The 27,771-nt window shown below is 41.3% G+C and overlaps 1 protein-coding gene across 5 annotated transcripts in view; it reads left to right on the top strand.

Annotated features, from left to right (window-relative positions):
- Positions 1 to 21,534, top strand: part of TRIP12 (thyroid hormone receptor interactor 12) — a 170,013-nt gene extending 148,479 nt beyond the window's left edge. For 4 of the 5 annotated variants that reach the window (XM_034780789.1, XM_034780788.1, XM_034780785.1 and 1 more), the window contains 5 exons: positions 8,230 to 8,394; positions 13,620 to 13,733; positions 18,519 to 18,613; positions 18,899 to 19,002; positions 20,170 to 20,366. In XM_034780789.1, the coding sequence (XP_034636680.1) occupies positions 8,230 to 8,394; positions 13,620 to 13,733; positions 18,519 to 18,613; positions 18,899 to 19,002; positions 20,170 to 20,366 (675 nt within the window). Of the gene's footprint in view, positions 1 to 8,229; positions 8,395 to 13,619; positions 13,734 to 18,518; positions 18,614 to 18,898; positions 19,003 to 20,169 lie in introns of all 5 variants that reach the window. The other variant, XM_034780786.1, reaches the window with a different exon arrangement.
- The last annotated feature ends 6,237 nt before the right edge of the window (positions 21,535 to 27,771 follow it).

The raw sequence follows: 27,771 nt of genomic DNA, 5'->3' as shown, positions 1-27,771 counted from the left end.
GCAGAGCTGGCATTGATGTTGAAATTGGAGCCTCTTCAACAGAAGGATTTTTTTTGAAGCCCAAGGATTCAGTCATTGTCCTTGGTACAGTCCTCCTCTGGCCTCTGTAAAGAGTGTATGATTGCCCCTTGTTACCGTCCTCAGTACCTCTTGATATGATGAGTCCCAAGGAGCAGTACTCAGGTTCCTTGCTCATGAGGACCTCCAAATATTGGAAGATCCAGAAGCTCCCCTGCTGAGGAATATAGAGGACTTTCCTGCCAGTACTGACGTATCCTCTGGTACTGCCACATCCTTCCACAAAGATTCAGCTGCTGGTACTGATGTAGTTGCCAGTCCCTCTTTGGCCTATGTGATCCTCAGTACCGACACTGTGTGTTTGTTTCATCCACTGGACTTGGATGAGGAGGCTTTCATTGACTCAGTGTCTGTCCACAATTACACCACCTTCCCCTTCCAACCTTCTCCCTCCATTGAAGTGCATCCTGAGTAGGAGAGTCCTAGCACATTACTGACTTGCCAGCTCTGGCAAGGATACTCTTGGGTCCTGCTCCCTTCCCTTATGGCCCAGCACAGTGGGCTCTTTGGAATCTTTGGACTCCATATGGCAAACAGTTCTACAGGGTGCCCTTGTGCAAGAGATCACTCCACACTAGATATTGAGGAGACACCAGCTTTTCACAAACCCTGTTCCTCACCAGATGAGGGTGTTATGCCAGCCCTGACGTCCTACACAGATGACTTCAGGGCCTCATGAAAGGAATTGCGGTGGTCTTACAGATACTGTTGGAGAAAATACAAAAACTTCAGCATTCCTTGTTGGACATCTTACATGCTTCTCCCCAAAAAAGGTTGCCTTTCCCATCAGTGATGCTTTGTCACCAACCCATTAACATATGGCAAACACTAGTCACCATACCTCCCTTTTTTTTTTTTGTGGGCTGATTTAAAAAGTACTGTATTCCTGCCAGTATCTTTTGTCATCCCACCCTTAACTCTCTCGTCATCAGTGCTGTCATCAAAGGAAACAGATGGTACCAATCTAGATCTTCTCTTCTGACAAGGAGCTTACATACCTGGACCGTCTTAGCTGAAAAAGCTGTTCCTTTTGTTGCTCTACAATTCCAAGTTGCCAACTAGCAGGCCTTGATGGCAAAATATAACTTCTTCCAAATTGCTCATTTTATTGAAGATCTGAATCTAGACCAGATGGAGATGTTTATGGTTCTAATCACAGAAGGCCAGACAATTGCTAAGGCTTCCCTTCTGTCCTCACTCAATGCTCTCTATGGGAATTGAGTATCGAAAATGTATCGAGCATCATGACGACAATCCTCCAGCCTTCCCTGGGAAGTATAAAACACTGTGGAGGACCTTCCTTTTGAAGGGCCTAAGCTTTTTAGTGATGCAATGGATGGCTCTCTCCACTCAGACTCCAGGGCAACCTCGTGACAAAAAAGAAAATTACTCCTGGGGGAATTCTGCACCACTGCACAGAATTCATGTCTTCTGCAGACAAACAACTTCTCATGGAGGTCTGGTAGCGAACTGAGACACCATTGAGCTGTTTGCGACTTGCTGTATTTTCTACTCCTGGGGGAATTCTGGTCAAAAATTAAAATTCTACAAGATTCTGAATATTTTATTTGTTAAAATAATGCAAGGGCAATGAGGTGAAGCAAAGGGAAGCTGCAGCGGGCGGAGATGTAAATCAGCACCGGGGGGATGGGGACTGGGCATGCATGGGTGGGGAGACCTCAATCACCGCTGTGGGGGGGACGGGACTGAGCGAACGAGAGAGACTGTCTCTCTGGCTCGTTGTTGTGGCATGCCCAGTGTAGAGGGGCAGGGCTTTGGGGTGTTAGGAGGTAGGCGTGAGCCAGGCTCTGTCCCCTAAGGCAGAGCAGAACGTAGCAGCCTGCCTGCTTAGTTGTTCCCATTCTTGTTAGTGAATTCCCCCAAGAGCATAAAACGGGTGTAAAAGTTTACACTGACAGTGTGTTGTAAAGGAGCCTTATAAAAGCTTGTGCTCCTTTCGTGATTAGAACTGGTCTAAATTTTTGACTTGAGATTTTCCTATCAAAATGTGCTCCACGAACCGTTTACTACTGACCTTCCTGGAGATAGTCAGTGGCCAATATAAATTGAGTTTGATACCCCAGCCCTCACTTGCTCTTCAGTTGCCTATGATGTAATACTCACCATATGGTTGCATACATTTATTGACTAACTAGAAATAAAGGATCAAACCTAGTTACATTACCACTGGACAAAGGGGATTTCCTCCAGTTCTTCCCAATCCCATTCTCCAACCATTGTAGTTTAAATACATTACCAAAATAATTGAAACTGGTGTGATTATATTGCATTATTTTGACAAATAAAATATTCAGCATCTTGTAGAATTTTAATTTTTTGACCAGAATTCCCCCAGGAGTAGAAAATACAGCAAGTCGCAAACAGCTCCGTGGTCTCTCCGTTCGCTATCAGATCTCCATGAGACCAACTAAACCTTCCAGGAGGCCCAGATTTTGTAAAAAGGGTCTGTCTTCCACAGTGACATTGCTGTGGGTAACTTCTTCCAAGTATCTGTTTTGATCGACTGGTCAAGAGTCATGAATTGCTGCCCTTTCTGGATCATATGCTGCATCAACCTGTCCCCCGCTCCTATGGGGACAGTCTTTCCCCTTTCCTACCTTTCAAGAGTTCATCACTTCTGACAGATGGATCATAGAGGTGGCTTCACTAGGCTATTCCTTTCAGTTCAGCTCCATCCCTCCCTTCCACCCCTCTCCTTATCCCTTTTTTTCAGGGACCCTTCTCATAAAAGCCTTTTAAGACAGGAGGCACAATCCCTCCTACTCATGGCTTGATTAAACCTGTTCCAGTAAATTTTGTAGGAAAAGACTTCCCCTCAAGATACTTCCCAGATTGTGGACCTCAGGAATGCCTTTTTCCTCTTCCAACAGTTAAGAATGGTAACATTGGCAGCAGTAATTCCCTCTTTAAATCCTGGATACTAGTTCATCTCCCTTGACTTCCAGGATTCATGCTTACATATTCTATATTCCCTTCCCACAGATGCTGCCTATGATTCATTGTTGGCAAGAACCACTACCAGTTCCAGGCCCCACCCTTCAGCCTTTCAACTGCCCCAATGGTCTTTAAAAAGCTCTTCTCAGATGTTGCAGCCCATCTTCATCAGATGGGAATAGTCATATTTTCCCTTCCTGGACAACTGGCTCATCAAGGGTCACTGTCTTTTTTTCCTCAAGGAGCAGTCAACAAGGCCCGTATCCCACTTCTTGGGACTCCATCTCAACATGGAAAAATCTAGAGTCATACCCAGTGAATAGACTTAATCAGAGCCACTTTAGACTCCAGTACTGGCAAAGCATGCCTGCCCACCCATGGACAAGTTTTGCTACATTGTCCAGTCTCATTGCCAGGCTACTACAGCCCACAAACCACAGCAAGGGCTTGCCTTTAATTTCTGGCCAGCATGGCAGCCTGTATATTTGTAATATTCCTGTCAAAACTACACTTGTGATGTCTTCAAGCCTGGCTCAGGTCTGTCTACGTCCCCAACAAGCACTCTAACTATCCAAGTAGGTGTTATCTCAGACAGTTCTTCACTTCCTCAAGTGGTGGAAGGGATACCCAAAAGCTGTGTGGGAATTCTACTTTCATGTCCTTCCCGCACAAAGATAATCACCACAGGTGCCTCCCTCTGAGTCTGGGGTGCCCATTTTCCGGACTTCACAGCCCAGGGCAAATGCCTCACTCCCCGCTGTCCCTGAGAACATCTCTCCATATCAACACTTTTTTTTAAACTCAGAACAGTTTGATACACTACCATCACTTCTTATTCAACATCGGGGCCACTCAGAGTAATGCTAGACAACTGGCTGCTCTCTATATCTATCTAATCTATCTATCATAAAAATCACCAAGGAGGAGCAAGATCCCAATACTTAGGCACAGGTGTCATAAAACTATGGAATTGGTGCATATTCCACCACATAGTAGTTTATATACCAAGGCTACAGAACATCATAGCGGACTCCCTAAGCAGGTATTTCTGTCACCATGTAGTTCAGCTCCCACTTATGATTGTATTTCAGAAGGTCTCAGCCAGGTCTCCCTAGAGAACTTTATTTGCATCTGTGTCCAATGCAAAGAGCCAACACTTCTGTTTGAGGGGCTGTAATTTGTTGGAAAATGCTGTCTGCTCACCTCCAAAACCATTGTTGTTCAATGTCTTGAAGTTTAAAAGAGAGATCTGTAGCCATCCTGCTAGCAACATCATGGCCACAACACGCATCGTTCCCAGATCTGGTTTGTTCTTGCGGTTGCCTTTGTGCCCTTCAGCTGACCTCCTCACTCAAGAATCAGGCACTATCACCCATCCCAACCTCTCGTTGCCCTATGTCAGGGCCTTGCTCCTAGATTGCTCTCCAGAGGTCTACACAGTACATGCTGAATAGTAGAAAACCCATCACAAGGAAAACTTACCTACAGAAGTGAAGATGTTTTCAAGCCTAGTGTGTGGAACAGTCTGTCTCTTGAGTCTCTCCTCATGCACGTTCTTGATTACCTGCTAAACTATTGGTTTATTACTGAGCTAAATTACGGTCCACCTGGCTGCCATTACACCCTTTCAATTGTCCATTCCTCCCCCCGGCGCCCCCAATTAAGGGATTTTCAGTCTTTACTCACCCGACTACTGCACGGATTAAGGATCTGTTTAACCTTTCGGCCAAGAACCAAATCCACCATGGGACCTTAAGACATCATTCCTCATAACCATCATCTTGGTCAGAAGGATAGGTAAGCTAGAAGCTCCTATGTCTGCTCCACCGTATACAGTATTCTGTTTGATAAGGTGACATTACGTCCCCATCCTTGCTTTCTACCTAAAGTTGCATCCATTTCACATTAAGCAGGATGTTCATTTACTTGTCTTGCTCCAAGCCTTGCTTCTCAGAGGAGGCCAGTTTCCACACACTTGATGTAAGAAGAGCTCTTGCCTTTTACCTTAACAGGAATAATCTCTGCAGGGCTTCTCCCAGACTCTCCATATTTCCATCGTGGAAAGAATGAAAGAGCACCCAAAAACTGAGTGTTGGGATGCATCTTGACTTGTAATGATGCCTTAAAGGTACATCTTCCACTTTTTCGTGACGACCATTCCATCAGATTTCCGTGTACCTCTGTGGCCTTATTGAAGAACGGATCTATCTCAAATACTTGCAAAGCCGCCAGCTGGTTTTTGGTGTACATATTTTCCCAGCTATGATGTATGCTTCTACAGCAGATACAGCCTTTGTTGAGATTGTTCTATGATTTGTGTTGAATCTACTTTGAGTACCCTCCTTCATAATTGGGGTACTGCTTGGGAATCTCCTAACAGGGAGCACCCATAGGAACAATATTTTGAATGAGAGGTTACTTATTTCGTACAGTAACTGGAGTTCTTTGAGAGGTTTTGTTTCAAAAGGTGCTCCATTACCTACCCTCCTTCCCTGCTTCTTGAGTGTCATTCTCTGGGACTTTGTGGTTGTGAAAGAACTAGAGCACTGGTGGCCTGCTCTTCCCTATATACCTTCGAACTGGCATAGGAATGTGTAGGATGCAGGCATAGACTTGTGGACACTGCTGACAAAATCTCCAAGCGTGCACAGGCATGTGCACATTCTGATGTGGAGCCACCCATAGGGACAAAACATCTCAAACACCGGTTACTGTACAAGGTGATAACCTCTCCTTTCCAGATAGCTAACCTCTCTGCACATGCTCAGTATAATCCTTGATGTGTGTAACTGGAAAAGCAAACTCCCTTTCAAATAACTTTTTTTAATTTAATTTTCTCCAAAGGGCTAATAGGCATCATGCACTCTTTTGTGGTAACCTCAAGCATTGGAGATCATGGTGTGATGACCTGAGCCCTAGTTTGACATCATTGTGTGCAAAAAGATTGCCAGAATATGTTGACTTTAAGAAAAGCATGGGTTTTTTTCCCCAGAGACTGCATTTTGAACCCCAGGGTCGAATGGCTCCAAATTTGGTTCACTTAACAGAACCCCACATCCCCATGAGGAACACCAAATTTCATGGCAATCTGATTAATTGTGTGGATTTTAGAGAACTTAGATCAGTCAATCTTTAAAAGCTGATCTTAACCTTAACTATAGCAGAGCTGTCACTTAGCTATAGTAACATTCCCCCTGGTATGAAAGTACAGCATTAGCATTCAGTGATAAACTTTCTCATCCTCCTTCCCTTGAGTTGATTCAATTACCTTGTTTAAGGCTTACAGGACCTTGAAAAAGGAATATTTGATCAGATGTGACATGTATTTTCTCTTTTTAGGTGTATGCTTAATTGTGCCTCAAGGGGAAAAGCTGTTAACAAGCATCACCATCTCAGTGCTACATGTCAAAGTACATGAGCCACTAATACTGTAGTCGTGTTTTGATACTTCCAGAGATGAGTTAACAAGCAGTTTTTCTCTTACACAGTAGTGCATGACCTTTATTTTAAAGGTGTCAACAAAATTAATGCTAGAAAAACCTATTAGTGATGGAGTTGTAGTTTGAGAAACCTGGAGTCATTTAGCCTTAGTCTGCTTATGTTATGAGCTAGAGGTGTGATTCTCAGCTCTCCTACACATACTCCCATCTGGGTTGGTATGCTAAAAATAGTAGCACAGCTGCAGGAGCTAGTCACCTCAAGTATAAACCCACCTCAACCTCCTGGTACTTGGACAGCTAACTTGTGCTGCAGCTCTGGTAGACACCATTATTTTTAGCATGCTAGCTCAGATGAGACCAAGTTCCAGTATGTCTGTGTGATCTTGGAATCACACCTCTATCTCATAGGGTAGGCATATGCTTAAATAACAGATTTTAAAGGTGAACTGAAGGGCTTCCCTGCACTGCTTTAGATGTTAGTGATAGCATCAACTGTTGAAAGAAACTCAGAACAGCGCACTTGGGTCTAGTCAAATAAGTAAAGGTGGAAATGACTTTCAACTGTGATGTCTTGTTTCAAAATGTATAGGTCTATGCATGTTCTGTTTACAGTTTTAAAGTTAACAGTTTTTACTAATTTAAAACTTTAGTTCACCTTAAAGGATTTTTTTACACCAGGGCTTCCTTATCTTTTGCAAGAAAAGACTCTATTAAGCTTGAGTACCCAAAATGCTAAGCTTTTATTGGGCTACTTAGTTCTGTTTTTCTTGTAATGCAGCAAAGGCACCTCCTGCGTTCCTTATGAAACTCTTTATGGAAACCCATGGTGTAATCTGTTAATTTGCAGATTTGTGCAATAAATATTCATACTCAGTTTTGTTTTGTTTGCACATGTCCATCACAATGTGTATTCTTGGACTTCTGTGGATTTCGCCACTATCATCCATAAATATCAACAACATTCTATCAAGGAGAATTGTGGTAGACTTTTTTACATGTTTGCTCATTTTTTTAGAATCTACAAACTTACCTATTCCTCACATTTTGAAAGGTGTTTCTTTAAAAAACATACTTCGATGCAACTTAGTTGCCAATAAGTTGGCAGCAAATTTGGTCTCCAACTCCCTATAGGAACTAGTAGTACTCCCTTTGACTCCTGAGTTATGATCATGTATTGTCATGCACATGAGAACTTATTATTAGATGCAGAAGTTTCTGTTCTCTCCCCCGATGCTATTTTAATTTCTCAACAGTAAAGAGATTGAAAATAGTATGTATGCTGTATTATAGCTCTCATTTACTGTAACAAATGTCTCATCAGAAAATCAATGTAATTCTTGGTGTTTAAATTGATGGCTTCTACTCCTTTTTTAGACTCAGTTTTTTAGTCTGCTTTAAAATAAAGCCCTGTTTTTGTGTTTTTTCACACCAACCTTTACTAGCTGGCTGATTCTTCTTTAAAGTAACTCCAGAAACATCAGCAAAACTATGCTTCAGCCATCTTCCAGACTCGTTCGCAGTCAAGGCAGATGTTGACTATCTTGATTCATTAACTTTTAATGTATATAAAACAAGTTAAGATTAAAGGGGAACAAAAAGTACTGTAATCTATATCTGATCTGTTTCAATCATTGTACTGCAATGAGTATCATGTATTTAGTAACCAATATTACAAGTGTTAGAATGCTAAATAATTTGTTGATAAACTAACGTAAGTGACTGAATTCTCACTGGCTTTCATTTTCAATTTTTTTAGACCAAAGAAAGTTTACAGTATGCATTGGAGAACCTCAATATGAATGGCTGCTCAGTGGACGATCTAGGGCTGGATTTCACATTACCAGGGTTTCCGAATATAGAGCTGAAAAAAGGGGGAAAAGATATACCTGTCACAATCCACAATTTAGAAGAGTATCTCAGAGTACGTAAAAGCAAAGCGGTGACTTTTTTTTAATTTTCACACAACTCTTCTTCTCTTCTAGTTCAAAGTAGTTTATTTTAAGATATTTTAATTGCTTGTTTTTTGCAAATTGGTCATAGCGTAGTACTTTTCAACTGATTGCTTCTGTTTGTCTGAATGCCCTGATAAGAAATTAGCACAAATACTTTGAGTGTCAGTAATATACAACTCAACTAACTTTTAAGGAAGTTTTTGTGCTCTAGGAGCATCTGTTTCTTAAGGTTTCAGAAAACTTATTTTGTATCCATGGAAAATGTAGTCATAAATGGCATGATTTTTCACTGGGAGCTGTGGGTTCTCAGCACATCTGAAAACAAAGCCAGAAATTACTGGGCCAAGTATTGAACCAATACTTTGAACTACTAGTGCAAAACACTGCTACACGAGATTATTGGCTTCTGAAATGACTTTAGGATTGTACCTCTGCAAAGCAGACAGTATGTGGAAGGCGAATCTTCAGAATTCTGCATGAATCACTTTTTCGTCCACCCTAGCAACTGATTTTTTTTAAAATCTTATGTTAAAGGCATCAAGAAAAATAGCACTCATGTTCACTTCAGAACTTGCTTCTACAGAATGTTCCAGATGGTAATGCATGGTAGTAGATAGAACACCCCCAATTTCCTACTGCACAAAACCAAAGTAAACTTGCAACTTTTAATAAGCAATACAGACGCTCCCCGACTTATGCAAGCGTTCCGTTCTAGAACACCTTGCCTAACTCAAATTTTGCATAAGTTGGAAACATCTATCTCAGACTGTTACGCCAAAGAAACCCCCTAAACCTCCTATTTCTAGCTTATGGAACTTTTTCCATAAGTGCAGATTTGCATAAGTCAGGTCTTGTGTAACCCTGGGAGCGTCTGTATCAGAAATGCTGTGGTGATCAGTTTCCAACACTTGTGTTGGGAAGGGGGAGAGAGGTAATACATTTAGAAAATTTAGTTCTGGGACTTCTGCCTGATCATGTACGTAGTCAAGTTTTCCGCTCCCATACGTTTGGAGTCTGAGTACTTTCTCCATATGCATGCCACCATGCATTTGAATTCAGATTATTTTGACCAGCAGTGTCCCACTGAGCGACTTGTACCCCAGGTGTCCTTGGGTACCCCAAGTGTCCCCCAGGTGTCCTCGTACCTCCAGTTGAGGACGTAGATGGTGAAGCAACACTAACTGCCCCTCAGTTCCTTCTCACCACTCATGACTCAGTCACAACCCTGTAGAGATTGAGCCTTTTTGCTCACTGTGTGGCCTTATCACTCTGTGTAAATAGGTAATTCAAGTGATTCCATATTTCCATTCCACTGTAATTTTGTATGTGCCTTATGCACAATTTTCAGAGAATGTTTTCCCTCACATTAGGGTGGCTTGAGCGCCCTTTGCTGTTGCACACCACTGCATACTGGTGCAGGATGAAACTGCCCCCAGCTCTCCCATGCCCAGCTCCTCCTTACCACCAGTGAGGGTTGTTGCAGCACTCTGTCTTGCTATCACAGGTTTATTTACCTTGTTCTTTTTATACGGCTTGTTTGCTTAATAATGGTTAGATACAGCGTATAGTTAATCTTAGTGATAGTTTTCAACATTTAGGTCCCTTTTGGGCCAAATTTGATTACCTGGACCAGAACTGGAGCCATGTCTTGCTCTCCAGGGTTAAGTCCTGCTTGTTGTGAGCCAGGCTGATGCCAATCAGTGACCCATACCCCAGCTGCCTAAATTGTTTGGAGTACCACATCAGTGACAAGCGTCGCATTTGTAGAGGGTTTAAGCCTCACTCTAAAAAAAGATAGAGCAGTGAGACTTAAGCGTCTTCTTTATGGAGACTGCATTTCACCTCCATTGGAGCAGTCGTGTTCAGAGCATATTCCAAAAGTGGCACCATCGGTACAGAGTGCATCTCCCAAGATGTCTTTAGCATTGCATTCTGTGTCTCTGATAGTGAGGAGATGCAGACCTCGTTCAGCAAGACCTTCGATATTGAGGCCACCTAGAAGAAAGGACACCAGGAGGGGCTCTGAAGGGAAGTGTTCCCCCGAGAGCTCCTCTGCTAAAAGGGGGTTCATCAACTCCAGAACCTATACCAGGTCAGTCATGGCTGGCCCCAGAAGTTGCTATACAAAGACACTAAACTCTAGACCCAATTCTGGTACTGACAACGTCAAAGATGGATGCTGCCTCCAGAGAACTGCTTGATTTTGGTACTGGTATCTCCTGTGGTACAGGAAGGGTTTTGGCTGGTACCAGAAACTAATTCCTACACTGGCTCTGCAACAGTATGCAGTACCTAAGAGGCCAGTACATTTTAGGGGCAAGCCTGGTACCACCATCCCCAAGTTTGACTTTATCTGTCTCCTGTCCACACAAATTCTGCTCCACCGCTATTGCGGAACTTGGAGTCATCTTCATTGTGTCACATACTAAAGGGGAAGCTTACCCTCCATCAGTATGGTCCATGGATGTCACAGCAGTCTCAGCACTGGCCACATTACAAGGGGCAATGGCCTGCGCAACCATGGGGCCCACCACCACATCAGTGGCTTTAATAGACACCCGTTGGTTTGCCTCCCCTCACCTTTGAGTTGACTTTCAAGGGTGCACAAGATCATCAGCACGACAGTCAACGTTCTCAGATGCAGCTGCAGGTTACTCAAACAGTTCCTCCACCATCAAAGGCAGATTAGTCATTGCCTCAGTGACCTAGTGCATTGTCTTCCTCAAGACTGTATGAGGCTGTATAGAGATGAGCTATTCACCACTGGAGGATTACAGGCTTACCAATAACTTCTTAAGAGTGGCTTTGGTGCTAAACATTCAAGTGGAAGAGATCTCTGAGAAATCCAGCAAGCTAGTGGACATGTTAGCCTCTCTAGGGCCCTCCTGAATGGCACTACTGACTGACAGAGCAGTTGTGGAGCCACTCAAAATACTGACAGACCCCTTCTTCCATATGGCTAAATGGACAGAGGGGAAATACTAGTCCCTCCTAAGCGTTTGGAATAACTCTACTCTCACCTTCCCCCAAGCTCTTTGGTGATGGCAGCTGTTAATGAGTATGAGACAGGGCACCAAGTGCCGACACCAAAGGGTAGTAAAGAATCAAAGACGCTGGATTTGTTTGCTTATAAACCTTTTATTTGTTGGGAGGCCTACCATTTAGAATTGCGAATCAGCAAGTTTTAAGTTGCCACAACTTCCCCCTATGGGAAAACATCCTGAAGTTCAAATTCCAGGCTACTGGAGGACTCCAGGCAGGAGTTCATTCTGATGGTCGAGGATGGCAAGTGGTGGCTTGGATGCAGCAGAATCAGCAGCTCAGTCCATGGTATCTGTCCTATGAGGAGGTGCTCAAAAATGCAGTCTTCCAGTCTCCCTGCTGAAATGCAGCAGACCATCCTAGACTTGTTCTTTGACGGTCCCTTCCTCTTTCTGGAAAAGATGGGATGATAGGCTACATAGCCTAAAAGATTCCAGAGCAACACGGAAGTCACTTGGAATCTTTACACCAGCAACAAAGAGGAAGCAGTTCCAGCCCCAGCAGGCTCACCGATATCAGAGCTTTATACCTCAGCCCCAAGACCTGTTGAGAAAAAGGGGCAGGAATTACAGGATCATCTCCCCCCTCCTCTGCAACAGTAGGTTCCTCTTGACTAGCAGTCCAGTCTAAGCATGAATTTTGATGGGTTTGTCAAGGGCAGCATACAACTAACTAAAAGTGCATCTGTTCCTATCCATATCTTTGCCAATCTTCTATCGCACTTCCTTCGTGTTTGGACTCCTATCCTATAGTATTGGAGAGTCCTAAGCCCAGTGGTCCTAGGGTATTTTCTTCAATTTGTTTCTATCCCTCCTTCCCACCACACTTCCATGTCCCTCTTCAGGGACCACTCTCACAGGATGGTTCGTGGAGGTCCAATCTCTCCTAGCAGGGCTTAGAGGATGTCTCTCTGTTCGGGGAGGGAGGGGGATTTTATTATTCCCAAAGCAAAAGGTGGTCTCAGACCTATTTTGGATCTAAGAGTTAAACAAGTACCTGAAGAAAATAGTTTTTGTATTCCCTGGAATAGGACGACTAGTATGTTGCCCTTGATTTAAAGGATACTTGCATCCATATAGTGATCTATCCAGATTACTGGAAGTTTCTCAGGTTCATAATGAATGGAATCCACTATCAATTTTTTCCTCTTCTTTGTATTTACTTTCTGTGAAGTCCAATAAACTATTAAACCTTGTGGGATAATTGGGAGTAAAATTCTCCCAGGTTACTCTTTGCATTAACAGTCATATTATAAAACCAACCCATGCATATCTAGCACGAAAAATTATTCAGTAGAATAAAGATTTCTGAAATAGAAATCTTCAGAAGGATACATTTCAACACAATGCTATTTCCTGAGGGGGAAAAAATAACTAACTTTATCTAGATTTTGATGATAGATTATAGGTGGTGTGCCGTTCAATGTTTTGACCATAGGAAGTATGACTTACACAACTATTTTTTAATGTACCCTCTTTAATAAACCAAGCTTAGCTGAGTACTTTAAATGCTTAATAAATATTTTCCTCAATTTTGGGGAAATATTATACATGGTATTCTTGCTTCATAATGTATTTCAAATGAATTTTTAATAGGATTTGAATTGGAGTCGGGTGTCTGATTTCGAAAGCAGGGGAACATCTATTTGTTAGCGTGACAAGTACATCTGGAAGACTTACTGTTGTACAAGAAGATATATCCAATTTCTATTAAACTAGTTAAGAGCAAATTCTCTGTTTAAAATGTCTCACTCTTTGCACATTGTTAACTTTAGGGGTGAGGTGGAAGGATTATACAGGTCAATATTTTACTATCCAGTTGGTTCTCAAACATATGCCATAACCAACTTTCAGTTAGATTTAGAGTGACATATTAGTCTTTGGGGGAAATTTGTTTTCCCTTTCCAGGTACAACTGTGTTGCATTGGTACAACAAATATGCAGCTGATGTGTGGCTGGTGTTGGGCTGGTGAGAGGTGACAGAAGTGGGGCAACATTGTACAGCACCTACTCAATCAAGCTCAGGTTCACACATCTTTGTGGACATGCGGTTATGTTCCTGATTCTTTTGTCAAGTCATCATATCCCGAATATTCACATAGCTTCTCATAGCCTGTTCATTTATTGTGTGTGTGTGTTTGTTTGTTTTACAGCTGGTTATATTCTGGGCACTAAATGAAGGTGTTTCCAGACAATTTGACTCATTCAGAGATGGATTTGAATCAGTCTTCCCCCTCAGTCATCTTCAGTACTTCTATCCTGAAGAGGTTGGTAGATGTGAATTTGTAACTCCTATCAATCAGTTATGTAGATCAATATTACTCTACATTCTTATCCCCATATTTAGTTATGGACAGGTTATTGTGCAATTCTCTCACAAATAGGGTGATATATTTATGAAACTCATGTATCAAAATAATTCAGTGAGTTTTAAACTATGTACTTACGTTTGTCATGTGGAAAGACTTCTGTATGTAATAGTAGTTCTAATTAGTAGTTCTGGTGGTGGATTTTATTTTCTGCAGTATCAAATTTAGTATATTGTAACTGTTTTCCCCCAAAGAAAGTAATACATCCACCCTAAATACAAATTTATCGATTTCACATATTCCTAGTTTTGTTGGAGGACATTCCTAGGAATCAAGAAACTTCATAACTATTTCTTATTCTATTCTGGTAGCAACTACTGGTTGTAGACATGGACCAGGACTCCATTGTATAAGAGAAGAGACAGCAGGTGGTTATAGTTGGATGTGGGAGCACAAGGAAACAGTGAGACAGTACTGATCAGTATGGTAGGCAGTGGACACAGCACACCCGCTGCCTAATCATTGTGAAGGTTTTTATAGGCAATGGAGGGACTTGAAGGGAGGCAATGAGGTAGCTTTGTGGCCGTTTACAGGGAGATTCTTCCAATGGCTAGGGGCAGCAGGGGAGAAAGCACAAAGGTGTTTGTTTAAAAATGTAACGTGCCTGGCATCGTTGACTTACTAGAGGCAGGAGTTGACATTTTGACCGTATACCAAGAGATGATGGGCAGGATTGGGATAGGCTGTAAAGGAGAAGTGTGTGTGGTGGGGGGGACTCCGAGTGTTCTTCAAAAAGAACTAGATAAGTTCATGGAGGATAGGTCCATCAATGCCCATTTGCCAGCATGGGCAGGGATGGTGTCCTTAGCCTCTGTTTGCCAGAACCGGGAATGGGCGATGGGATGGATCACTTGATTACCTGTTCTGTTCATTCCCTCTGGGGCACCTGGCATTGGCCACTGTTTGAAGATACACTGGCTCTCCACTTGTGAGGTTCTCCCTTCTCTTCTTGAGTCATTATATAATGCCTGCATCTGTAATTTTCAGTCCATGCATCTGAAGAAGTGAGGTTTTTTACCCACGAAAGCTTATGCCCAAATAAATCTGTTAGTCTTTAAGGTGCCATCGGACTCCTTGTGGTTTTTGTTGGAAGATAGGATAAAAGGCTAGATGGACCTTTGGTCTGACCCAGTATGGCCATTCTTATGGGGTGACAGACAAAACAGGTAGGGGAATGATCTTTGCAGCAGCATTTGGAATGGATATATGTGGGGCAAGATTGCAATTGTCAATATCCTCACTTTCTGGAGTTGTAGTAATTGCAGTGAGAGCCTGGATAAGCATTTTAGATAGGTTTTCTCTTTCTACATATACTGTTACCTCTAAATTTCATGAAGAAATGGCAAAGGAAAACTGAATTGCTGCATTTTAGTTTTCCTCATGTGGGGTTCCTTTAAAGTTGAGACATGTAGCTGCTTATTCTGATTATTTTTTTTTTCTTTTTTTTTTTCTATATTTCTTACTGTGATCGTGCTTTTACATAGAAGTACCACCGACTGGCCAAAGTTGAATTTCATTCTCAGCTATCTACAGCATCACACTGTTTCACTCACCATTGGGAAGGGAGATTCTCCCACTGTTATGGTTTTGTCCTTTACTCTTTATGCAGTGCTGTATTTTGTTCTTCTGTTGGTGAGCAACAGTATGAAGTGGTACAGATTGTCTTTTGGGATGCATTTTAAGTTGTTGGCAGCAGTCCCCTCCTGTTTAAAAGTCTCTGTTGGGGAGTGCACCTGAAATGGGAGGGAATGAAGAGATCTAGAAAAGAAGTTTGGGAGAGAAGCTATCTACTTCCCTGAAATTAGTTGTACAAGACTGGTAAAAAAGGTTGAGAGAGACAAGTACCCAAATGTCATTGAAATTCAGGCTTGGCTAATTCCAGTAGCCTGAGACACAAGTTTGGACTGCTTCCAATTACACTGCTCTACAGCCAAAATGCTTCTGAAATAAATGTATTCAAACTTTACTAATTCTGGGTCACTGAGAACGAAAATGATGCTTAAAATTGTTGATTGGCTCTAGTTTTCAAGATGTGCTATTGGGTCAGTATATACGACCCTTGACTTGGGAATGGCGGAGGATAAGTGAGTTATAAAGGGAAGGGATCTCAATTTAAACCAGAAATGACTAAAATACATCTTTGACTGGATCTATGAATAAATCTATGACTGGGTTTGGACAGTACTTGCTTTTTAGGCAAAACAATGAATGATGCAATCTGAAGCTGGTATTGCGTCATATGTGATATGAATTGCATCATGTTATTCCTAGAAGTCATGGATGATGCAATCATAACGAAGCTTACATCACTCTGCTGAACAAATTGCCCTATATCAGCTCTAGAAATCATACAGTGTCGTGCTCTCTTATTTGTCAGTGTTTGATTTTGCAAAGGGACGCATTTCTGTTTAGCCAAAGTGAGCAGAGATGCCTCGTACTTGTGTGAACAGTGCAGATAACTTCTGCTATGTTTGTGGTGAAGTGACTTTTGCATCCCAAAAGCGCAGTATAACCACTATGGTTAAGAGAGCCTATCACCTTTATTTTGGCTGCAAAATTGGAGATCAGGACAAGAGGTGGGCCCCACACATATGCTGCAACAAATCTTCGCCAGTGGTTGAACAGGAAAAGGAAATCTATGCCTTTTGCGGTGCCAATGATTTGGAGAGAGCCAACAGATCATACCAGCAATTGTTACTTCTGCATGGTGCCTCCAGTTGGGAAAGGTGTGTCAAAGAAGAAAAAGTGGACTGTGCATTATCCAAACATTCCATCAGCTATACACCCAGTACCCCACGGAGAAGGACTGCCAGTTCCTGATGCACCAGAATCATTCTCACTTGAGTCAGGCGAGGAAGAGGATGAAACTTCTGGTCCTGAACCATCAATGTCACAGGACCCACATTTTCTCCCATCCTCCTCCTCTGAACCACACCTCATAACACAAGGTGAAATGAGTGACCTTGTCAGGGATTTGGAACTACCCAAGAGTAAGGCAGAGCTGTTGGGCTCCAGTCTACAGCAGTGGAATCTCCTGGCAGGTGATGTTAGGGTTTCCATGTTCCATGACCGTCAAAAGGATCTTGTCCCATTCTTCTTCATGGAAGGTTATCTTGTAGCCTGCAACAACATCGATGGTGTGATGGCAGCCCTCAACATGGTTCACGATCCAGATGAGTGGAGACTGTTCATTGATTCATCAAAGATGAGTCTTAAAGCTGTTTTACTGCATAATGACAATGTTTTGCCATCAATTCCAGTTGGTCATGCAGTCCATATGAAGGAAACCTATGACAACATGAAACAACTTTTGAGGTGCATAAACTATGATCAGCATCAGTGGCAGCTTTGTGGTGATTTGAAGGTTGTTGCTCTCTTGCTTGGTCTGCAGACTGGATACACAAAGTACTGCTGTTTTCTCTGCGAATGGGATAGTCGTGCAAGAGATTCCCACTATATCAAGAAAGATTGGCCACTCCGACAGTCATTGGAGCCTGGGAGGAAAAGTTGTTCAGCATCCACCACTTGTTAAATCAAGGAAGATTTTGTTACCACCCTTACACATCAAGCTGGGTCTGATGAAGAACTTTGTCAAAGCCATTGACAAAACACAAGCAGCTTTCAAGTACCTCTGTGGAAAATTTCCAAGGTTAAGTGAAGCTAAGATAAAGGAAGCTGTCTTTGTTGGTCCTCAGATTCGTGAACTTCTTCGAAATGGTGCATTTGACCATGCACTGCGTGGCAAGGAAAAGACGGCATGGAAAGCCTTGCAGTTAGTGGCAATAAATTTTCTTGGAAACAACAAGGCAGACAACTACAGGTTATTGGTGGAAAACCTCCTCAAGGCATACAAAAGCCTTGGTTGCAACATGTCACTAAAGATAAATTTTGTGCACTCTCATCTAGATTTTTTTCCACCGAACTGCGGAGCAGTGAGCAGCGAGCGATTTCACCAGGACATTGCAACAATGGAGAAACGCTATCAGGGCAAATGGAGCCCATCAATGCTTGCAGACTATTGCTGGACAGTGACAAGAGATGCTCCATTTAATGAATACAAGAGACAAGCCAAGAAGCGCCGAGTAGACACTGAATAGGACTAAACTATGTACATAATCGTTTTTTGCCTTTTGTTTCATAATAAATTTTATTTATATAACCCTTTTGCTGATTTTTAAAGTGTGACATAAACAGGACAGGTGAAATATTATCATGTAAAGCAACCATAAACACATGAAAAGACCTAGGTTTTACAATTTATGATTAAAACTCTACTATCTACACAATATACATAGATATAAAATCTAAACACTTAAATATCTTAAACAGTAGCCAATCAGTTGTTTTAATTGTCATATTTGAATTCAGCACATCAAAATATATAATAAATAGCACATTTTAGCTCTGAAGCAGACGACTTCTCAAAAATTGTAGACCAGTGTTACAGGAAGAGATGCAGCCCACTAGTAGCAGGAGGTCTGGAGATGTCAGGATCCAGTAAATGAAGCTGCTATTGGAATGGGGCTATTAAAGTAAAATGAGCTCTGTAGTATTGCACAATTCAGCAAAGGTAACTTTCCTGAATGTTGTTCCAGAAAATAGATTCATGTTTTAATCAGCATGTATGGTATTCATTCTGCATCAGCACTAGGAAAAAACTGTTCTCTCTGCTTAAATCTATAGTTGGATCAGCTCCTGTGTGGCAGTAAAACAGACACTTGGGATGCAAAGACATTAATGGAATGCTGCAGGCCAGATCATGGTTATACACATGACAGGTAATTTGGTCTCCTAATAGCAAATCCATATGTTGAAAATTGTGCATCTGATTAATCTTTAAAATACACTAAATATCTTTTGTAGTTGCTGTATATGAAATGATGCAACACATCTTACACATTTTGGGAAGAAACAGATGTTTGTTCATAAAAATAGCATTTATAATTTACGTAATCTGAGCATGAGAGCATGCTCATTAATGCTGTAATACAATTATTTTTTAAAGTATATATTGTAAACAAAAGAATAAAAAACTAACCTCTGTTTTTGTTTTTTCTTTTTAGTCGAGCTGTGAAGTACCTGTTTGAAATTCTTAGTAGTCTTGATAGTGAGCAACAAAGATTATTTCTCCAATTTGTGACTGGTAGCCCTAGACTGCCAGTAGGAGGTGGGTATATTTAGTAGATATTGCCATCATGTCTGCACTTGCATGTATAATCAGCATAGCTAATACATTTCTGAATCATTCAAAACCATTTTTGTTTTTCACTTCTGTAGATACCTATAGATCTGTCTATATCATTTTCAAAACTTGAAATGTCAGTTAACAAAGAAGTTTCGGGTGCTATAAGCTATTTGGAATAGTTCAAATCAAATAATTTTTGAAGTTTGCATTAATAAAATGATAGTGTCTTGAATAGTAATGTTAATAAAAATTTTGCTTGATAACATTACAAAATAGAGACTATAGATTATGTACAATATTTCATAGCGGATATCAGTATTAACAGATATTGTGCTACATGACACAGAATAGTCCACATTCAAACAAACTGTTACTCTTTTGGGAAAAAAGCAGTTCAGTGTTCATGGTTAGTTGTTGACCATGAGACAACTTGTAATAAGTTACAGCGGGCCAAATAATAAAATGGCAGTGTTTTTCCTTACAGGAAGCACAGTCACTAAGACTTCCTTTCAAGAAATGAGACTATATATGTAGAAAAATGGATTCTGAATCCTAAAATGCAAAATGGTATAAAAAGAAGATGCGTTTTTTGTTTGTTTGTTTGAAGGAACAGGAACAAAGGGAAAAAATGAGAATATTTGATGTCCTTGTTTGGAATCTGCCTCCTGATATTCAATATGATCATGGTTACGCTGGCGTATGTTTTAAAAAATCAAATTAAGTGTACATAAAATAGCTTTTTCCAGCTTCCTTAACTGACTGATTGCTTTGTATATAAAAATGAAATCTTTATGAATATGCTTCAGCTCTGCTTACATTCTTTAGTTTTCATGTATAGATTGCAGCAGTGTGCCAGTGCTGAAGATCCAAAAAGTGAAACGGACCTGTCTAGTTTTGATTCTTCACACTAACTAAAAAGCAAAAATTAGTTGGCATAAATTTGAAAGTGCATCTAGCTTTTTACTTTCCATTGACGGTTGTGGTAATGTGGAAAATGTTCTTAAGCAAAGGTTGAAGAGTCATAATGTAGAGTGCGAATTGTGTTGAATTACAGTCAGTTTAATAGTAGGTTAAACACTTTTTTCTTAAGAAAAGCAATTTTCCTATTATGTTCAGAGAAATACAGTGGATCTTTTCTCCTCCTTTCAGGCTTTCGAAGTTTGAATCCTCCACTGACAATTGTACGCAAGACATTTGAGTCTACAGAAAATCCAGATGACTTCTTGCCCTCAGTAATGACTTGTGTGAATTATCTCAAGTTGCCGGACTATTCAAGTATTGAGATAATGCGAGAAAAACTCTTGATAGCTGCAAGAGAAGGGCAGCAGTCATTCCATCTTTCCTGATCACAATGAAAAATGCAATGTCTGCCTGTTACAGCAAAGAGAAAATCATGATTCTTTTCTAAATGTATCACCTGAGTCAAGGAAACGTGTTACGCCTTCTTGTTGTAGAAAAACGGCTTGCAGATTATAAACAAAGACACTTGGTTGATATTCATTAAAGGCCCAATGGACTTAAAGTGATCAGGCCCTAAAAAGTTGTTGTGACAAGGTTTCTTTAGCAAGTTCTTGTTTAAATTATCATTTATTTGATGAGTGAAGTTTTTAACTTGCTTTGCTGTGTGAAATTTAAAAAAGGGATGTTTTTCCAGGCTGGAACAATAAATGTCGCTGTGCAGTTTAATATCGGGCTGTGTGTATCCATCTAGCTAAGTCTGCAGTTTTTTTCTCCAAAGACAAGTTTTGTACATAAGTACAGAAATTAAAATACACATGTATTTGACAAATCTAGTTTAGTAGACTAGTTCTGTGTACCTTCACATGCCTCTGATTTTTCCCTTCCTCTTGTATTGTCTGATGTGCAATTCACTTGGTTCTTTTTTGTGTGCAACACTCAACAATTGTTACATTTTGGATAGCATGGGCATTTATTGCTCCATGTTTTCTCTCAAATTAAGATATAATTTAAATTTTACTGAATTAAAAATATATATTGTCAATATAATTCAGCCTTTGTAATTAGGTAGAGCTTAGTTTTAACGTAGTAGTAGGATATATTGGCTACAGTCTTTACCAGATGACACTCTAGAACTGTTTACACAGTGATTCAGGCAACAAAAGCCTCTTACCCAGAGGCTGGGAAGAATTCCTTTCTTTTGTGTAGTTGAAAAATCAACAGATTGGGCTGGTCATTATTTATTATTATAAGGCCAGAACATTTCAAATTGATGTATAGTTTTTTAAAAGACAAATTAGCAGTTTTATTCCCTGTTCAAGTAAACAAAAATTTCTTATTCTTGACTTAAGTTCATGTTTACTTTTCTAGCCTCCCTCTTTGTCCCCCAGTGCTAGCTTGGAACAAACAGTTCAGCCTTTGTCTTTTGACACAGATAAAGCACCTGTAAGCAATGCTCTGTCCAACTGTTTTATGTGCTGATTTCTCAAATCTGCAATAATTTACTTCATCAGGTTAATGTTTTTACCTGAATATAAATAAAAAAGTTTGCTTCACCTTTTTGCTCATAGTTTTGTACTGTATGCATAAGTTCAATTGTGTAAATTATTTCAACACAAGTAAATCATCTTAAATCTCCTTGGCTATCTGCCCACATGTTATGGATGATTTACTATTAAAAGAAGAGTTTGTAAGATCTGCTATTTAACTTAGATAATGGTGGATAAAGAGGAAGGAAAAAATTTCCTTTCTATGGGTTCAAAAACAAATGGACTATTCCAAACATTCCTGAGATGCACATGCTATAGTTCATCTCTATGAAAATCTGATAAATAGCTAATTACTTTATTCAACTTTGAGAAATCAAAATTAATTTTTCAGTGCATAGCAATTGTTGAAAACTCTGGTTATAATCAGTTAAAATTTCCCCTAAACGAATAACTTTTTTTTATTTAGCTGAAAAACTTGTACTTTGAAAAAATGTATTTCAATACATGTAACTGACATTCTTTACAGTTAAAATTCACAGAATTACATGTGGTTGCTCAAACCAGGTGCCACAGAACTGTAATGCAAACTTGTCATGAGCAGTCGAATGTGAAATCATTGCACAAAGAATCTGATAACTGAGCAGTTTAACTATCATATTAAAACTGAATGAAGGCGCTTCACACTGTACATATAATATTGGTAGTGCAGAATGTGGCAAAGATTTCGTAAGTTAAAGGCAGTGTTTAAAATATGGACTGGTGTTTAAAATTGTTCTGAAAACTTGATCAAACTGAGCACAAAGATGCGTGTTTATAGTGTGTGGATAGCAACTTGTTCATTTTTTAAGGTTCTATATTTTAAAAAAAACTGACTTGTGTAAAAAGCTAATATTTTGTATTAAAATATCATCTGTATTGATATTTTTTTACCCACGTTGTCTCCCTACAGAATCTGGCTTTCATTGACTTGAGGAGTTTTCAAATTTGAAAGAGCCATTGTATGATAGTTGAAAGTCCATTACAGTCTGGTCCTGTGCAATCTGGTGACTGTTCAATGGCCTATGTAAAAACAAGATGTTGGTGGTCTCAGTCCATTTGCTTGTGGATGAATGTTCACTTCACAAAATTAATACCAGAGTTTAGCATTAATTGATATTTTATGTTTCAGTTTCAGCGGATAGACCACAGACTGATTGGGCTTCGAAACTGAACTGACCGTAGCCCTGTAGATTTGTTCCAGGGCAGTGTTGAGGCACACTGGTGAGGCAGTGTGGGGAAGTCTGCATGGCCTGTGACTGCTGTACCTCTTTTGTGGATGAACTGAAGACTGTAGTTTCCATGATGGGTAGCACCTTTCACAAGCACTAAATTTTAAACATATGTCTAAGATTTCTTCAGAACATTATGGGGTGATAGATTATGCACTGGGATTAACTCTTTTCAGAAACCGTGGGTTCAAAGAAGGGGTAATTCACACTAGGATGTGTCCACCAAATTAAATTCTAATCCCTAATGGATATTTGTCCACATCATACAATTCAATACGATAGGCAATCTGCTCAGCAGTTAAGCCCCTAGCAGTGTGGTTATAGTGCAGGAATAACGTTCTTTGCAATCTGAGAAATTTAGGGCTTATCTACCTGGTTAAATTGTACTGGTTTTATACATGTATAGCCCTCCACTCCTCTTCTCCCCCCCCCCCCCCCCACACATACTGTGTGAATATTTTTATTCTGGCCATTTTTTATTTAGTTTACGCCCCTTTCCAAACAAGAAACTAAACTGCAAAAAGGCAGACTTATTCTGGTATAAATTTCTATAGAGGATTTTACACCTCTAACTAATCTGTTTTTTAAATGAACACCTTAGGTTACACCAGGTAGACAAGGCCTTAGAAATCCTGTCAACTCTAGACCTAGTGCTTGTCAAAGGCATTAGTCTATCACATCCTGATCTCTAAAATCACTCAATTTATAAGCAATTTTTTATAATTAAACTTGCATTATAGCTTTTAAAACTTCCCCATAAAGCATGTACAGATAACATAAAAAGAGTAAACCTATAAAGAGTAATGCATAGTGGCAAATTTTAACTCATTACATTTACAGATTTTCTTCATATGCAGATAAACTTAAGTGGGCAAACTTCTTATCCCTTCGGGTGTTCAATGTTTGCTTTAAAAAAATTAATAAATTTTAAAACTCTGGGCTGGCCTACACTGGGAAACTTACATCAGCGTAGCTACATGGAAAATCCACCTGCCTGACAGATGTAGCTATGCCACCTAATCCCCAGTGTAGACAGTGTTTCTGTTAACCTAGCTACTGCCTCTTCAGGCAGGTGTACTAAGTACAGTGATGGGAGAACCCCTCCTGTCACTGTACTACGTGTCTACATTGAAGTGCTACAGCAATGCAGCTGCAGCATTTTAAGTGTAGACGTACCCTAAGAATATATGCCTAACATCAGTGGTCTTGGTTTTTTTGTTACCTCATTCTTCAGCATTATCTTGTATGTCATCCACTCAGACTGTAAGCTCCTAGGAGCATGGTCCTTGTTAATATGCTTGCATGTGAAATGCACTTCTCCGTCATTAGCTCTCCCCTAGAACATTTCAGCGGTTCCTCTCCTCCTGCAGATACTGGAGGCAGTTTAGACTTGTCCAGAGTTTCAGGCTTCAGTCACACACTGTCCACCCTCAATCATATTGTCTTCACCCATGTAAACAGACTGGCAGATCAGTCTTCCTGCCTTTCTTGTTACCATCCCAGCTTTCAAAGCCAGACTCTGGGGCAGCACTGAACAGTCATTTCTCCTCTTTCCTGCACTTAGGGGACAACTCTGAGGGATTAGTCACTTCCCTCAATTTTTCTCCTACCCTGAAGAGGGTAGAGATTGCCAAATAGAAAAGGTAGGTCACAGGGAGCTCCATCCGTGACAAAACCCCCTGAAGAGCCATTGAAAGGGTTTGCACTGCAATAATTTTTCGGGCCAATAGAAGTTTGGGCCCAGATTTTTTTTGTATATAAGCATTTCTTTGCTCAGAGTTGCAACTACTGTCATTAGAAGGAGTTGATTTAGGAGCCTAATCTCCTTTTCTAAAAGGATTTAAGTATTCAAGTCAAATCCCATTGACAGTCATACCTACATGTATCCTTATGTACCTTTAAAAACGCTGGGCTTTGGTCCTAATAGTACCTAGTAGCCCCACACGCTGTCCCCACATACTGAGATTCCTCCAGAGGCACCTTTGGAAGGGTGGGTCAGTCCTTACCAGCAAACTCTGATACTCCTTTCTGATAACGAACCCTTGGGTGAGAAGTCTAAAAATGCTTCAAAAAATTTGCCTTAGTTTAGCCCGTATGTGTAGGGGAAAGATCCCAAGTCTCTTAGTGGTAACTGAGGCAATTGGCAAGGAATTGGGCATCTTAGGGGATATCCCTTCATACCAGTTATAAAACCTCGCAATACATGGGAATATTCTCTCCCGCCTACTCATGACATGCTTCCACTCCAGTTATACAGTGTGGATAAGCTAGACAAGGACTTCTTTACCTCTGCTCCTCCATGCTCTATGACCCAGGAGGCAACTCCTTCTAATGTTGCTAGTTTTGTGTATGGTTACCCTCCTCCCACATGGAAGCTTAAGTCAAAAGAGCTAAAAATAAATGAAAACAAACCCCCATAAGCTATTCATCCTCACCTCCTTTCATGATCAACTTCTCCCTTTGAGACAGATTTCTCTGCTTTGAATTACAAACCCAAACCTCAGAAGCAGCAGAAGGTTTTCCCCATACATAATTGAAATCATGTTGAGAAAGATGTAGCCCTCAGCTAGCGCCAGCTAGAGAGGGAGAATTCTTTTCCCTTATCCCATCAACAATATAGATTATCCTACAACCATCTGCCATCTTTGTCTGAGCCAGCACTGAGGTCTACCTGCTTTTACCATCTTTGATGCAATCAATCCATTGCTTCCTCAGTGTTTTTCCTAACACCCTCTCCTGCCATGCTATCTTCCCCTTCTGTCATCCTTTGTAGGTGTCCAAACATCATGGACTTTGACTTCCACCCTAATACTTCCATTTTGAAATCTGTCTCTTTGTGTAATTCCTCTTATGGGGTGAAGAGATGTCCTCTCCAACACCTGTAGGGCTTGAACCTACTGTCGCCCATGCGTTTGCATCATGCAGCATTGCAGAGTGTGCCATTGTTCTGCACAGTTCTGGACTTCTAGTCTCCAGGAGCATATGCTTGTTATACACAACCCTGAAGATTATATTCCACGCTCCTCCAGCACTCTCCAGTCTGGAGAGTCTATCATGTTCAAGCTCAGTCTTCTGTGAATTAGCTGCCAAGTTACTGGTACTGGTCATCTGGTTTACTCTCATTCCATTAATCTCTGTCCAATTTCCCTGTGGCACCTCTCTAACTAGTAAACTTAACCAGGTAGATAAGGCCTAAAGTTCTTTGAGTGGCTCTGCACATTCCCACTTACGGGTTCTATGGCACTTTGCAGTACCTTGCCGTAGAACCCTCTTCTAGCGCACTCTTGCGCCCCACCCCTCCCCTCAGCATCCTGGCACATTGAGGGTGAGGCTGTAAAAGGGGCAGAGCGCCCTCCCCACCTCAGTTCCTCCCAACCATATGCCAGGATGGATGTGAATACCTCCAATTCTTTGAAGCTGAAAATAGTTTTCTACAAACTTTAATTAGTGTTAGCTTACAGTATGTCAGTAATAATAAGGGTTTTCCCTAGTCCCAGGGAATGGTTGAATAAAAAAAGTTGAAAAAGCCAGGCATTTGAAAGGTTTGTTTCCTGATGGCCCTCTTCCCAATATCGGATGACCATGTGTGGTGCCTGAACTGTTTGGGAGAAGGCCACTCACCCTCTGGCTGTCTGATCTGCTTGACTTTCACCCCCAGAGCCCACAACACAAGAAGATTTGTCTACAACTTCTCCAGCTTAAGTCCTCCAAGCTAGCCTATCTAGATCTGTTTAGACTCTGGTTCCAAGCTAAGGAGCCAGCCTCAGCCCCAGTGGCCTCCATCTGTTCTGGTCAACTGCAGGGTTCCAAGAAGTCGGAACCTCTATCAAGGATGGACTCTGTTCCTGCAGCTCCCCCAGTCAAGCGCCTGAGGAAACACATGCCCTAAGCAAGGACTGTGTGGTTGGATCCCACTGCCCTTGTTCCGGCAAAGTCAAAAATTAGTTCAGCCACCTTCGCTGGTGCCATACCTCCCGCCTCAGTGATCTCACTTTGATGCAACCCCTCTGGTTGCAGGGCCAGTGTCATTTTCAACTGCCTCTTCCAGATCCTGGAAAATGGATGTAAATGGTGCCTCTGAATGAGGACCATCAGTGCCTTCAGTTCCAGATACTGCAGCACTGAGGAAAAAAAGGCAAAGGAGCAAGATGGTCAATGTTAGCAGTACCTGTTCCCATGCATCAGAGCTCTCCTGTCAGTCTGATTCTGATAAGGCCACCACTGTTCTGAAGCAGACAGCTACTCCAGCTTCAGTAATGGAGATGAGCTCATGTGTATCTTCAGATCTTCTCTTTTCCTGAACGGGTTCTTTTTCCAGAGAGTTCTGTCACTGTGGTGGCCCAAGTCCACGCTTCAGCTCCAGCGCATGCCTTGGATCTGGGTGTGAAGTATGTGGTGCACAAAAGGAGGCAAGTGCCCTTGGTTCCGGGGTTGTCATGCTTTTCATCTCCCATTACGAAGAAGAAACCAAATCCCATTGCTGGTCCTCTCCTGGAACACCTTCTGATCCCTCCTCCAAGGACTCCATCAGGGTCTCCACAAAGAACTGGATCCCCATCCTCCCTCTGGAATCCCTGTTACATTCATTTTTGGCTCTGGACCCACTCCCTCTTCAGAAGGAGGATAGAGGAAAGATAGAGATCTATAGCAAGGTTTGACCACTCTTTGGTCCTCCCCCTATTGGCATGTTCCCAACTCCCTGTGGTTAGGGAGACTAGCAGGCTTGGGGACTTATTGGGTACCTCTTCACGACCTCTTCAGTTTCCTTCCTTGTGGATGCAGGGATGGCGTTTCATCTGCAAAGAATCCAAAAGTCCAAAAATCCGTGGACCTGCTTTGCCTGGATCTATTGATGCTACAGCTAGTGCTACCTGTGCAGTTCCATAGTCTGGTGGATCACGTACTGCCTACTTTGAATCTCCTTGTGGTGCCAGTGTAGGAAATGTCCTACCTGGTATTCAATATCCTTGGTGTCAGAGCCGTCCTTGGGTAGGACGAATCGGGGCCATGGGGCTCCATGCTTCGATAAAATTGGG

Source organism: Trachemys scripta, chromosome 9 (genome assembly GCF_013100865.1).
Source record: "Trachemys scripta elegans isolate TJP31775 chromosome 9, CAS_Tse_1.0, whole genome shotgun sequence".
Taxonomy (NCBI): Eukaryota; Metazoa; Chordata; order Testudines; family Emydidae; genus Trachemys; species Trachemys scripta.
This window is presented reverse-complemented; position numbering and strand designations above follow the sequence as displayed.